This window comes from Acanthaster planci, linkage group LG14, assembly GCF_054643075.1.
Source record: "Acanthaster planci isolate LZ-2023a linkage group LG14, COTS_SCS, whole genome shotgun sequence".
Taxonomy (NCBI): domain Eukaryota; kingdom Metazoa; phylum Echinodermata; class Asteroidea; order Valvatida; family Acanthasteridae; genus Acanthaster; species Acanthaster planci.
Window position 1 is genome coordinate 11,917,202 of NC_141790.1, and position 14,014 is coordinate 11,931,215.

The window sequence follows — 14,014 nt, forward strand, 5'->3', positions numbered from 1 at the left end:
TGTTGAACTGTATATGCACATGTTGAATTATAATGTTACCGGTCATGATCCATACACCAAGTGCATTCAGCCATAGCAGTGGTTCACTGCAAATTATAGTTGATTGTACGGGTGATTTGTAAGCCACAATGGGTGTGAGCAGAAAGCTTGTGAAGAAATGAATTTTTCCACTCATAGCATAGCAGCACGTCTGATCAACCAGTGATTCGCAGACAGAAACTGTCGTGGTATACCACCTTTACTTGAAGGCATAGTCGTCCCAGTACTGAACGAGGATGCAACAAGTTGTCACTGTGTGAGTGTCTTTGGTATAACCTTTAACCTTTTCCTAATACCGGGCACTATTTCAAGTTGTTTAAAACCATCACGTTTAACATGTTTGACGACGCCAACTTCATCATGGTATTCGAAGCTGTGCTCTTCACTTGCATTGTCATAGAACTCTTATTCCTCACACTGATTTGCTCCTGGGGTCTTGTCGAATGTTGTTTGGGGAGCCTTCAGAGCGGGCAAACTGACGGCCCTACGAATGGAGGAGAAGACAGGGAGTATGAATGTAGGATCAGTCCCCGACTCCCGGAAGAAACGGAACAGGAAACTGGAGAGATTCCAATACGAGACCAGGTTTCTGCTGATCGGAATGAGGATCATTCTTACGAAGAACCGATTAGACGAGTGGTTCCATTACAAGACGGGAACAATCATGGTGCCATCGGCGGCCGCGACCAGACTGTAGACGTTTCACTCGGGGATCAACCTTCCAACTATTCGAACAGTGAATCGAGCCCTGCTTTCCTCATGGATAGAAGCACAGAGCTGATTTATCAGGACTCAGTCGGCGTTGTGAATGTTCCCCAACACGATTACGAGATTAGCATCTGTGGGCCTCATCAAAACTTAGGCCTACAAGAACCGGAGGTTACAGGGATTGAAGCAACATCCGTTCACACCGGTGAGGAATCGATTGTAGGAACAATCAACAGAGGAATTCGACTACAAGATGAAAGCGAAGATGCGCTCAGCACCCAAAACTTGGAGGAACCTGATATTGGATCTATTTTAATGAGGAGAGTGATGGAGAACTTCGGAAGAATCCCAGATCAGAACGGAGAAGCAAGGGATTCACACAGCTTCGAAGAACCAGATCTTGGGGAACTTCTCAGACTCGCGGTTCTGAAGAACTAGCTAGAGTAGGGGGCAAAGGAACTACCCACTTCTATCCTTGTGGACTGTATTTACAGGCTGGTGCCCTGTCATGTCTCCACTCAACAATCTCCTTAGGCTTTAAGTTGGCACCAAGACCCATTCCTGTCCACTTGTTTTCACACTTTGTCACGCATCCACATTTAACCAGGACAATTTGTCATTGTGGTGGAGACCGAAGCCTTCATTTGTAACCAAGGCGTGGATAGATTCAGAACCAAACATAATTTGTTAAAACAAGGTTGCAATTTTGGTCTCAGTCACTTTGCTTATTTTTAAGTACTCTGTGCAAAGGTCACGATTTTAATCTTATGTAATCGTTACTTTTGCAAAAGGGAAATTATGTATTTAGTCATTTACCGTACCATTTATATATCTCAAAACACCTTTAATTTCTTTTTCAATCGTAGCTATGTGACTGACAGTTACGCATTGGTGACTTCTGGAAATATATTTCCAGCAGGATTGAATTCACCCATCGTGCAAATATTTCATTTAAAATCTTGTTCTTACAGACAGTATTCTTTGATGTTTTCACATTTTTTTTCCCAAACCTTACAGAAGCATTAAACGTAGTAATTTGAGTTAACAAAATACTGTTGCAAAGTCACTCGGCTCTTGAGTCCTTTTTGCTGTTCAATGACCTTGTATAATCACACTCAGAGGTATTCATGCGTACACCATTTTAGTTGAGTATTGTTCATTGTAAAGGTTGAAGGAAGAAAGAGGGCCCACAGAAATCTTGTAGAAGGTCAATACCAGGTGTATAGCTCTCTAAAGTTTGTCAAGCGAGTAAACTTATTTTGTCATGTTTTTCCTCTTTTTTGAACCTCCATGAATTTCAGATGTCTTCGTAAATAGGCTCTGAATGCCACGTTGGGATTGCTGTTAACCCACTAGGATACAGTGAGCAAAGGAATAAGGCATGCGGTGAATATTCTTGGATTGGTGGCAAGGTACAAACTCCGAGAATCTGGAATGCCAAACTGCGAAATCGGTCCAATGTCTCAACAATTACTGCTCCATTTGTTTTTACTCATTAATCTTCGACTTGAGGGGTTTGTCTCTTCTTCCCGTCTTAATAGGCGCCATTGGTTTGATCCTTCATCTTGATGGCATTTTGTTCCATCTGCCTGCATCCTTCATTGAATTAAAGCAACAACAGAGGGGGTAAATTGTCCGCACAGCTGTCCGCTAACTTGATCGCCGTCCCTGCCAAACCAAATTTGTCCAACCTCGTCTGTTATTCCACCGCCGTTCATCAAGGCTGCTACCGAGATGAAGCGCCAGAGAAGAATAAGACAACGAAAGAAGAAGCTAGAATCGACCGGAGATTCACGGAGCATTTTGGCGGGATAATTAGCTTTGCCGGTAGTTTTTTTTTCAAGCGGGGACGGTGCGGTAGGCTGGCGCGGGCTTTGCACGGTGTTCATCCTCGCGGAAGTAACATACTAACAGGACTTGATTTGATCAAACGCCGGCTGGTTGGTGGCTTGAGATAGCACAGAACTTCTTCCCTCCCATCAGATCTTTTTTTTTAGGTGGCTATTTTTATTACAATAAGTGGACGGTTCAAGTTCGACAGTTGTAACAGTATTTTCAATAATGATACCCTGATGAGCGACGGGGTTTAATCGCTCAAGGCTACGCGTAGGTAAATGATGGAAAAACAGGCCTCCCTAGGTCGACTTCTGCTGTTTCGGTTTTTCATTTGTCAAGAAGCGAGAGTCACATTGGCTGACGCGAGGATGACGTCTTGTCGAAGTTAAAAGGGAACTGGTCAATCTTCAACTTTCTGTAATTCTGGACGTCTGCAGAGTTTTCGATGGTCTTTATAACGAGGCCGTTAACTATACGGCAAAATCCGCAATGCCAGATCTTTTTGTAGCAAATTATTGTAGTTTGTCGAGGTTCTTACTTGGTGCCTTTATGGCATAAAATTATTCTAACATGAACCATAATATCAAGTACACTTTAACTGAGTTCAAGATATCGACGTATCTATAGGGACATGTATACAACTGGAGAATATGCTTCCACAGCCTCTTTGAAATCTTGAAATGAACGAGCAAAAAAACGTAAATAGAAGCTGCAGATTCATTTATTTTCAGTTTGCATAATTTTGAAAAGATGAGAACGCTAAGAACTAATAAGTAAAAGGTATACTTGGTCAAAATGTGGAGAAACAACATGATTGAAACAAATGCTTCTATGTGTATAAAGTATTCACTTTTTCCTTCGACACAGACTAAAATTCAGTCTAACAGATTCCTTTGTTTTCCCATGGGTACGCAAATAATGCGCCCCACGTGTACAAATAAACAGAAAGGAAGCAGATTATCCTTTTGATCTCTTAAGAGGGCGCTGTTGTCCTGATTGTGGTCACTGAGGGAAATTATAAAGTTCGTGAAAAGAATGGGTATTAAATATATTTGCCTTAGCATAGATTTAAAGGGTTAGTTACTTGTTCTTGATAAGATTGTAACTTCGCCTTCTTATCGTAAATGAAATCAAGATGTCTGGTCTATAAATACTACTCCAAAATTGTGAAAGACATTGGGCTGTAAGAAGGGATGCATGATAAACATGGTGCGATGACAAAGAAATCTGTTCACGCACCAACTACATGATCGACCTATTTCCGCTTATTAAGAAGCTATATGCATGTCAGTTATATTAACACCCTGCGTATTTTTACAGGTTCGTACTATATATGTTGTGCTTTCTCTACGTCTGTCTAACCTTTCTCTATTAGTTTGTCTGTTTGGGTCGCGGACGGTGTTACTGTTCTTGTAACGTCATGACAGTCCGAAGTCTGAGGGTTCAGCCTTTTAAACCCCTCTTGTTAATCACCCTTCTAAATCCTTCAAAAAACTTGTTTCATGGGGCCATCTCACTTCAATTTCATGGTTCTCGTATTGTTTTAACCTCAAGTTGCGGAGAGGCCGGTAGGCTGGTCGGGGAAAATTAAACTGGAGGTAAAGAATTACTTGATTAATCTCCTGAAATTCTTCAGATTAAATTTTTTTCCTTCTTTTTTTTTTCTCGATGGGAAATTCCAGACAGGGTCGGCCCACATAGAATGACTTCTTCCCTCGGTTGGAGTCAAACATAAGGGTCGGCTGGAAACGAGAACCATAGAATTAACTACGGACACCCATACTTGTATTCAAATTGATAACCAAACAACAAATTCTGTGCTAGTACAAGAATAATTGGCATTAATGATATATATAGTAACCTCCACATCTGATTGTCATAATGCTCCGGGATAATGCACAGAGTATCAAATAAAATCAGCGTGGCCAATAGAATGGCAACGGGTAGATAAGCGCTTGTCTTGTGCGGACGTCCCTCCATTGCATGATGTCTCAAGTTATCACCCAGGGCGCCCTCTGCCAGCATGCTGAAGAAGGGCGCCCCCAGTGCACGGTTTAACATGACATATCTTCCTCCTCCTCGTCGTCATCAACGGCCGGGAGGCCTGGTGACGTCACCCCCATCCGAAGCCTGGCCCCATCAAGCCTGGGCTTCAGCGCCTTCGGGGCCAGCAAGGTCTGTAACGCGTCGATGGAATGCCGCCTTGGCTTCACCCGAGGCAGGTTGTTGTTGACGCTCCTCTTGGCAACCAACAGGAGGGTGACGTTGCCGTCTGGATCCGTCGTCTGCCACCTCTGAGGGCTGATTGGAGAGCAAGAATTGGGCAGCAAGGGGACCAGGTCCCCAATCTCCAGCACCTTAAATTGCAGGAACGCTGAGTTGAGGGGTTTACAGGAACAGTCATCAGGCACGATCTTCAAAGCAAACTGGACATCCATGTTGCAACTGGCTTCGTGGACGATGAAGTAACAGAAATCGTTCTTTTGGTACTCGACGTCTCTGCCTAGCAAGAGGCAGTAGAATCGGATCATGTCATGCCAGGTATCACGGCCAGTATACAGCATGAATCTCAGGTGTTCTTTACCATAATGGACCTGTCTAATCCCCCACAAGGGCATTTCTTGCTCTGTGGTGTAGAAATTGAGATTATTCGGTTCGCAGAGATAGACCCTACTGGGTGTGTGGGCGTGGTGATGATACCTCCATGGTTTCCTCGCCAGGTACCCCTGGGCTTCAATGATCCTGTTTTCTGACTCTCCATCGTCGTCGGCGTGGCTCAGAAACAGCACGACGGAGAGGGCGGGGAACACGTCCCTCTCGATCAGATTCCCTCGGAAGCCGTTTGGTTTGCTCCGCTCGGCTATGTTGAAGAGTTTGAAAGATGGGTCAAACCATTTGACGAGGGGTTTGATGAGGTTCTTGGTTTTGGTAGCCCCTCCTGGATCAGTGACGAAATGCAGCGTCAGAGCATACGGGTCCTTCAGCAATCCTACGTCTGATGAATAGTCACCTTAATGGACAGATAGTAAAATATCAACAATTTAGCGAACAACGCCAGTCAATTCCTTTTCATTTCAGTTTGTCATGCAATTCGTAGTCGCTGGGAGAAGTTACCAACAGAGCTCGCCTCTCTTCGACCAAGACAACCACAAGATACAATGTAGCATCACATGATCAAAGAGGCGAAGCATTCGACAGTTACTGAGCTCCAGGAGTTTGTAGGAGGTGGCTGCAGCGGAAAGTGGCTAAGGTTTACATAGACGCACGCTCGAATTCTAGCCACAGCTGTGATTTTCAAAAACGGCCTCAAATCAGTTACTCACCGGACGGATATGAGCCCGTAGAACCGTTGGAATGACCTGGTGACATCATTTCATAAGCCGGTGCTGGATCAATGGGAACCCTACAAAAAGATACAAAAATGAGTTGTAGTGTAAGAACTTCTATCGTACCCACGGCAATAAGCCTATAACTCATTTCATTGGGTGTCAGCACAGTTACATCACAGATTGATTTAGGTGGACAGCTGATGAATGGGCGTTGACCTGAGCTCCTACATGTATTTCAGAAGTGCTGAGGTAAAGAAATGCAACCTACGTATACGATCCCGTCCTTCCAGTTAACCACGCGGCGAGGCGGAGCATTCTTGTTACCCTACGGGGCTGCAAGCGTCTCTAAGCTCCGTCAAATTCTCAGACAGACAGACCTGGCAGAATGTGCAGAGGCGGGACATTTTATTGCATACATCAACCGAGACTGATCGTGTCTATTCTCCAAGTGGGCAGTCGCAATTCCACAAGCGATAACATAACAAGGAAACCGTAATGGACACGACAGCCGACCGGTATCGATTTCAGTGTTACGCATTCTGATCAACGGTGTACCGTTCTCTTAATTTAAGCCTCAGCCCTAAATGGTTGGTATTGATTTGCTGAACGTGAGGCAAAGAAGGTTGCAATGAGAACACTGCATTAATTGACTCTCTTCCAACTCCCGTAACGGTCGAGTAGGCCTACCAATCCGGTATCGGAGGTAATTGAACCAGCGCTGCAGTCCTGGTGGGTTAGCTGGAGGGCAAAGCTCTCGGTTTTAAACCTTCTGAATATGTTACCCCATTTATTCAGAAATGTCGATCCAGCAAGCACAAGGGCGTTTTTTTAAATAAATTGATAAGATTAATAGAAACATGTCATTATCACACAACCTATTTGTTGTAAAAATTAATGTCTTGCTAACCACGTGGTGAAGATTGGCCTATCACAGAGTCGTTACTTTGATTGTGCGTGCGCGCTTAATCAAGTCTTGGTGCATGTATCTGTACGATTTTAATGAAAATTCCATCCGGATTAATTGGTCTTTCCAAATAATGCAGGAAAATTCGTTCATGATTTTATGAACGGAATGAATAAGATTGCTTCATAACGTCCCCGTCTACTTAGGTTCCAATGGATATTTATAAAAGGGTGCTTAAAATCGATTCCAGGATTAAGCATGCAGACCACTAAAAGGCTAACGAAAAAATTCGAATTATCCTTAAGTCGACTGTAAATCGATACCCTTAAGTTGCAACGCTTCGGAATAGCATCAACCGTGAAAGGAATTCTCTACCAGAAAATATATCCTCGACACTGTAGCTGTAATATCGGACTGACGACACTGTGAAAGGCATTCACAAGAAACGACTGAATGTGGCTTGCCGGCAGATCAGTGACGCCATTGATCGTGTATTTAGATTGTCCTTTATTGGTCTCTAATCCATATATTTGGTGGAATACTTGCCAATCGTATGCTTTCTTATCCGGCTTTCAGTCAGCATTATGACCCCTTTGAACTTAACCGCAATCGAATTGGTCACAGAAAGTTGACAAAAAACAGCCCACTAGTTGACCGGAGTTTCATTTCATTGTACGATTCCCGGCATTTAATGTGACAAAGGGGTCGCCCTTTTCCCTGTGGGGCAAAATAAAAACTGATAATCAAACGTCGGTAGGGCCACAGTGAAAAGAAAAGTATCGAATAACCATCGCAGAGTCTACTCTCACACTTTATAATACCTGAATTCCAGTCGTAGAAATGGAGGAAGACAACAACAGTTGAATGATTAAATTGTTTTAATTTTTTGCATCTAATATCGGTTTTTATCTTGACCTTAATGTCTAGTAAAAATTAAACCACCAACAAGATAATGTGACCTTCAATCATGCTCTGTTCAATCATTTCTGTTTCAAAAATCTATGACGTTAATATTTGTTTTCTTCTCAAACTACAACCACCACACGCACGAATATTTTCGAAGGTTTTGGGGAGAAGGAATGGAATAGTTTGTTGCCCTTTGGAAAATCAAAGAACCGACCTATACATGTATTTTTTAAAATCGCACTTAGTTTACATACACAAATGGCAAAGCACCGAACCAGTTTTGAACTTCTGTCGTGCGCGCTTTCATTTCCCTGAGAACGGTAAAAGATTAATTTTCCAAAAAGGCGAAAAGGTGTTGTCATATTGTTCTTTTTACACTTTGTTTTGTTCGTTTCTATTTATGCTTGTTATTATACACAGGAACTAAATAAGATAAATGTGCATGCCTCACTTTCCACACAGCGTATACACCTGCAGCAATATTAAAGTGGGTTTTACAATGACAACGAGACTATTTTGTGAAGGGTTATACACGATGTTATTTCGAGTATTAGCAAACACATCCGATTTTTGGTGACTGATACAAATAGAAGCTTGTTATCAGATTACCATTTGATGTTCAGGAGGGCCATCTTGGATTTGGTCGACACTGCCTTCCTTCTCTGCAGTTTTGTGGGTTTAGACGGAGCAAGGGACTGATTCACAGCAAAACCAGGGGGAGGAGCCAGGAGAGTCGGAGGGGGAGGCGTGGAAGGCGAACCCATCATCTGAGAAGCCGACATGGCGGGCCGAGTCCAAGTTCTGAGCAGAGAGAATCGCCGTGCCCCGTCAGCGAGGCGAAGCTCGGCCGTGGATACTCCGTGGATTATAGTTGAAACTGATCTAGGCTGAGACATTCGATGAGTCTGCTTGGCCTCTCTCTCTCGGCATTGTGATTGACGTTCTTAAATACCAAGTTCGTACCCAACAAAATACCCTTAAACTATCCAAACTTACTTTTTAAAGCTGATCTAAAGAAAACATAAAAGAATTCCCATGAGATTGCTGTGAACACAGAGCTGTGAATTACTACTTTGCTGCCAACAGTTCGAATTGTCTTCAATTTTTAGGACTCTGTGTAGCATGGTATCAATGGTCCCGCACGTCGAAGTCCTTTGGGGAAAGATGTTTGCTCAAAGTTCAGCCAGTTCCGTGGTTATTGTTCGCCGGTTGGCAGCTCCAAGCAACTTGGCAAATATTATTACTGTGTAGGCGATGTGTCTCATACGTCCAGCGTTCAAAAATGGTCTTGGGAGAATATTTACGACAAAGAAATTGTCAACGCAGGTCCTCTCTGCTCAACAAAATGCTCTCTACACAGAGCGACGTGTAATACCTGCCTTACGTGTTGGGAGAAAACCTTTTAAGAGAGAGACCGAGAATGTATGTCATCGACCAGACACCGTTTACCTGAACCTTTAAGACATGGTGCACCTCCCGACTGTTTTCCTTATCGATTTGCACCCCTCTATTCCTGGCATCGGTATCCAAACTTTTGTCCTAGAGACACAAGACAGAGACCCTCTGGTGTAGTAGGCATCGGTGTAAGCTGTTAATCCATGGATGATCCCTATTCTGTTAAGGTCTTAATCGGATTATTAGTCAATGGTCGCTGTAAAAACAACGTTCTGATTGTACGATGGGGACGGTTACATTCTCGACAATCCCGTTTCGTGTACAGATCGAAGAAAAATTGTGCTGAGGACATGATTCCCCGGATTAAAACGCTTCAGCCTAGCCCTCTAGAAGCTTGTACAGTCTTTTCACTGATGTTTCCAATCCAACACTGCCTTCGTGCGATAGGTTTGATGAAAAGACTCCATGACGTTCAGGAACTACACGCCGCTGTTTTGAATCGAGGCCAGCATCAACCAACATCGAAGACAGTGATTTAATGTTGAACTGTAGGAGTTTATACAACCAGGATTGCAGGGTTGTTGGGGAGTTGATCTGACGCAAACCCTTTCGTCAGCCCCTTTTATTCATAAACACAGGAAAATTCGGGTGTCAATGGAGTCCAACCGAAACCCTGTCATCACCCCCCCCCTTATTCATAAACATTTGAAAATCTGTATGTAAACCAAGAGCGACGACCCGTGCGTGGTCACTGAAACTTTGAAAAGTAACGTGCTGAAAGAACGCGTCCACACAATATCGCAACTGGGCATTGTTGACATAAAAAAACAATGTACCTGATAGATTAATACACACAGAAGCCATAATAAGTCCTCGAGAAAATAACAAGGTGGCTCTTTAATCTTGTAGACTGAAATGAATCGGAGTACATCGAACTGGAAATATGCCCTTGGGTAAATAAAAACCATCCCTATACCTCCCCCTTCATTCGCACTGGATGGGACGACACTTGCAAGCCTTTTGTCCACAGAACGCCTTTGTACTGTAAATTGTGTCCAATTTGTTCCCGTGTTGTATGTACCGTGTCCACGCCCGCTAGCCTGCTGGCTTAACTCACTTCGGTCATATAATACTCTGAACAGAGTCGGTGATGCGGACTCAATCGGAGCTGACATCTGTCTTTTCAGGTAGACAGATTAAGCTTGAAACTTCAGAGAGGTTTTTCTTTAAAAAATATCTGAAACAATATCAAGAAATTTTCTTGACCATGAATGTTGGGCCCTCGCAACACTTCAGATCTGTCCATTCGGTGTAAGCAGTTTGAGAATGCCGAAATAAATGTATATTGTTAATTAGGTTTTTAAATAATTCAATCGCCTGCACCATTTCCATCAAAATAACCTTGATGGATAGTTCTCGTCACCAATATTTTCCTTGTGTCAAAAGTTCTTACTCCGCCGAGACTCACAACGACATTTCACAAGAGGGCGCCTGGACAGCCAGCAGTTCGCAGTGGGGAAGGGACGCGGTAATACAAGACATTCAGGCTTCGAATCACATTTGCAGAAGTTTTATCTTGACCGTCCTATGATCTACAAGGAAGAATGCAGGTTTTTATAAGTTATCTAAGGAAGGAATTCGTGATTCGGTAGAGTTTTCCCTTGATCACGGTCATAGAAGGACTTTTAAAAAACCTTGTCAGTATAGTTTGTATTGCTTGGTCAGATCGACAGCCTACAGCTAAGCTTACAAAATTCATTGAAGGACGAGGCAGCCGTAGAAAAATTGTCTTATACGCGACCCATGGATGAACAAAAATTCTCGCAACTAACCCCTACGCTAAAAGCTCAAATCCTTTCTGCCGAGGCACCTCCGATCCACTGGCAGTCTTTTCTGTGCGTCTCCTTTATTTGGAACATATCCCGGAGCAGGTTCTTAAGTCAACATCCCGAAACAAAATGCATCCGCAATTCCTGCTCTTAAATGCACCGAAGCCTGTTAATTTAAAAAAGGTTTGCGAAGGAACTGTGTTTACTTGAGATGCTGGTGTGTGTATTATTCACGGTACCGTCCACCTGCACAATAGGCTATGTGTGGCCAAGGATTTCGATATAGTGTATGGCTGGGTGGGTGAAGTGGACACGGGTTGTCTTACCGATCTCAAGGTAGACAGTAGGGAGCTGAGAAACTCGAGCAATCCTGAGTCCGGACGGGACCACGGGGCGCCGGGTCGCTCCTCGCCTCACATTGCCGCGTAACCTCCCGCCCCACTACCGTCATCCCCCGAAAATCTGATCCCCAAAATATACAAGTTCTACAGGATTCTAACAAATACAACGCTCGATTTGACTCGGGTGCCGACGTGACCGATACAGCAAAGATGGATACGGGAAGAATGTGACAAGTGGATCAATTTATTGCGGACCACATTCAGCGTTTTATGTTGTGCTGTAATCAGAATTGTTGGTTTTTATTTCAATTGGTACTAGTAGGAAGTAACAAAAATTCACGACAAATGAGCTACGGGGATATTCAGCAGGTCATCTCAAAGTTTTCAAGACGACTTGAAGCCTGCCTGGGAATTAATCACGACTGTGTGAATGAGCCGATGTCCTTGCACACCGTAAAATGTTAATCTCGATGAAAAGGGATTACATGCACTCGTAATATAACGGTTTCCAACCTTTGTCCAGGATACTTCCGTATTATTCTCTTTGGTAATGAGGGATTTGTGTGGTTTCGTTTTTGCAGTTAACTGGACTTCTGGATTTGATTCTGGCTTAGGTGGCGACTAGGCATTCAGCCTACTCTATAAAAGGGATCCTAGTCATAGCAGCGATAACCTCAGCTTAGAAGATATTTCTACATAGGCCTAAGCACGATCCATCAACCTGTTTAGTAAGTGCTTTAACTTAAAGAGCAGATCGGTATGAGCGATAACGCGTACAGCACGCAATTTCACATGAGATCATAGGACGGTATCTGTCTACATTAACACACCCGTGGCGATCTCATGTACGATAAAAATCCAGGATTGTTGTCAACGATTTTTTACACAACAGGCCGAGGAACCTCGACTTGAATAAAGACTACAATCGTGGCATTGGAGGATTTTTTTCAAAAGAGAAGCAAAGTCTGACATTCCAACAGTGGAAGCTTCCACAAAATTGAACTGTAGCGTCCTTTTCGAGATTGGCAAGAAAAACTTCCCTGGACAGTTGTGTCAAAAAAAGCTTGTTTTCCCACTGAGATCCGTAGCAGCTCCTTCATGCACATAAAATTATCTCGATAACTTAATGTGTTGTCAACCAAGAGCAGAGATGCTCGTTGTAGAGATCCGACAAGATTACTTCCACGCTGTTAATTTTTACTGCCTGATGTCCATGAGGAAACACACGGCGGTAGCTATAGAGTCGCTCTGTGCCTTGCTCTGTGCTCAGTTAAAGCTATAAATGGATACGTTTAGGACCGCAATAACCTGGACCTATTCATGGTGAAAGACATGGTACCGGTCCCAGTAATAACTTCAAAAAGTCAATGACTGCTTTGACGCCTGGCCTCGACTATTCAGCATAACTACACCCCTCAAATTGGGGAACTACGATGTGGTTGGCCTTCGGTAAACTGTTTAGTGTGATCGATACAAGTAACGAGCTTCAGAAATACCCAAAAAATACATCATTAGTGATAGGCCTACACTCGTTAAGCGTTGGCAAACGTTCGGTGAGAATACTTTTGATCATAGTTACTGTACAATTTGGTTTTATATTATTCTTTATAATGTATTTCGATTACGTGGCATTCTTATAATTAGGTAAACCGTATAGACTTCCCTATATAGGCAGTAAGTCAGATTAAAAATATGCTCGATCATTTTAACTGATTTTCAGTAACACTTAACCGAACACAAACTGATGTTCAGTTTGGTTGTTCCCAATACGATTTTGGTTTGATTGTAGACAAATCTGGCTTCTTTTTTCTCCATTAACTAACAGTATGAAATTTCTGATATTTTGAAACTCAGCCATTGAATTACGACCTGCTAAATATCAGCAGGCCAACGATCAACGCCCTTTTGGCCTCCACAAAGACTATTCTTCTTAGACCAACCGGAGTATAGATCCCCTGCGTTGAATAGCTTGACGGGGACTTGGTCATCGCTTGCGGCCGGCTCAGCATTGTCAGAGCTGTGGACCGCTGCTTATTAACGGCCGAGCATTTGAAGGGTTTCCCGGCTTAGGGTAAAACTTTGTAGGTCTTGACATAAGAATGTCACGGACCCTGGGAAGTTGTAACGGATAACAACTCTTTGTCCTAGCCTTGGCAACCTTTCAAGTGGTTAATTAAGAATATCGAGGTAAACATATTTAAGTCGGTAAAAAAAACCGAAAATGTTGCTCACAGAAAAATTGTCATTGAATTTTTGTGTGAAATCGTGGCTAAAATTCTGCCATTTCACGACCAAGTAGACAACAAATCGATGGGAAATATTCATGTAAATAATTATGTCTTGCTTGTGACCGAGTGTAGTTTCCTGTACAAATGGAATGCTTTCTCGTGGTCTCCAAGTTCCTACGGGGCTGAGAAACTCTTTACTAATTCCAAACACTAATGTAATAATGCTAGAAACCAGACAACACACTGCACTTGCCGTTAACACGCCAGTCTCACAGTCAGGCAATGACAAACCAGACAACACACTGCACTTGCCGTTAATACGGCAGTCTCAGTCAGGCAATGACGTTCCATTCCTGAAATCTTTTACTTACCTTGATGTTCTGTTTCCGCCAGAGTCCACTGAGGCTTCTCTCGTTACAATCAGGATTCCAATTATTAATTAATGCAAATATCATACGCTTCCAGCTCTTCTTTAAACTTTTGAACTTTGGTTTGTGAA

At 43.1% G+C, this 14,014-nt stretch overlaps 1 protein-coding gene across 2 annotated transcripts; it reads right to left on the bottom strand.

Moving 5' to 3' along the window:
• Positions 1–542: 542 nt before the first annotated feature.
• On the bottom strand, positions 543–9,557 carry fam124b (family with sequence similarity 124 member B). Of its 2 annotated transcripts, XM_087146026.1 has the most exons (4): positions 8,332–9,557; positions 6,181–7,533; positions 5,907–5,986; positions 543–5,593 (listed from the first exon to the last, which is right to left on the bottom strand). In XM_087146026.1, exons 2-4 carry the CDS (start codon positions 6,225–6,227, stop codon positions 4,638–4,640), a joined length of 1,083 nt encoding a protein of 360 aa, XP_087002152.1. In that variant the 5' UTR covers positions 6,228–7,533; positions 8,332–9,557; the 3' UTR covers positions 543–4,637. The 2 variants fall into 2 exon arrangements, with proteins under 2 accessions (XP_087002152.1, XP_022098665.1); XM_022242973.2 differs by lacking the exon at positions 6,181–7,533.
• Positions 9,558–14,014: the final 4,457 nt, after the last annotated feature.

What these genes read in the sequence shown, in the direction of transcription:
- fam124b (XM_022242973.2), bottom strand. Translation starts at nt 8,618, where the DNA reads ATGTCTCAGCCTAGATCAGTTTCAACTATAATCCACGGAGTATCCACG. An exon ending in GCCCTCCTGAACATCAAATG is followed by an intron (nt 5,987 to 8,331) that starts GTAATCTGATAA and finishes ATCTTTTTGTAG; the next exon opens with GGTTCCCATTGATCCAGCAC. An exon ending in TACGGGCTCATATCCGTCCG is followed by an intron (nt 5,594 to 5,906) that starts GTGAGTAACTGA and finishes CTGTCCATTAAG; the next exon opens with GTGACTATTCATCAGACGTA.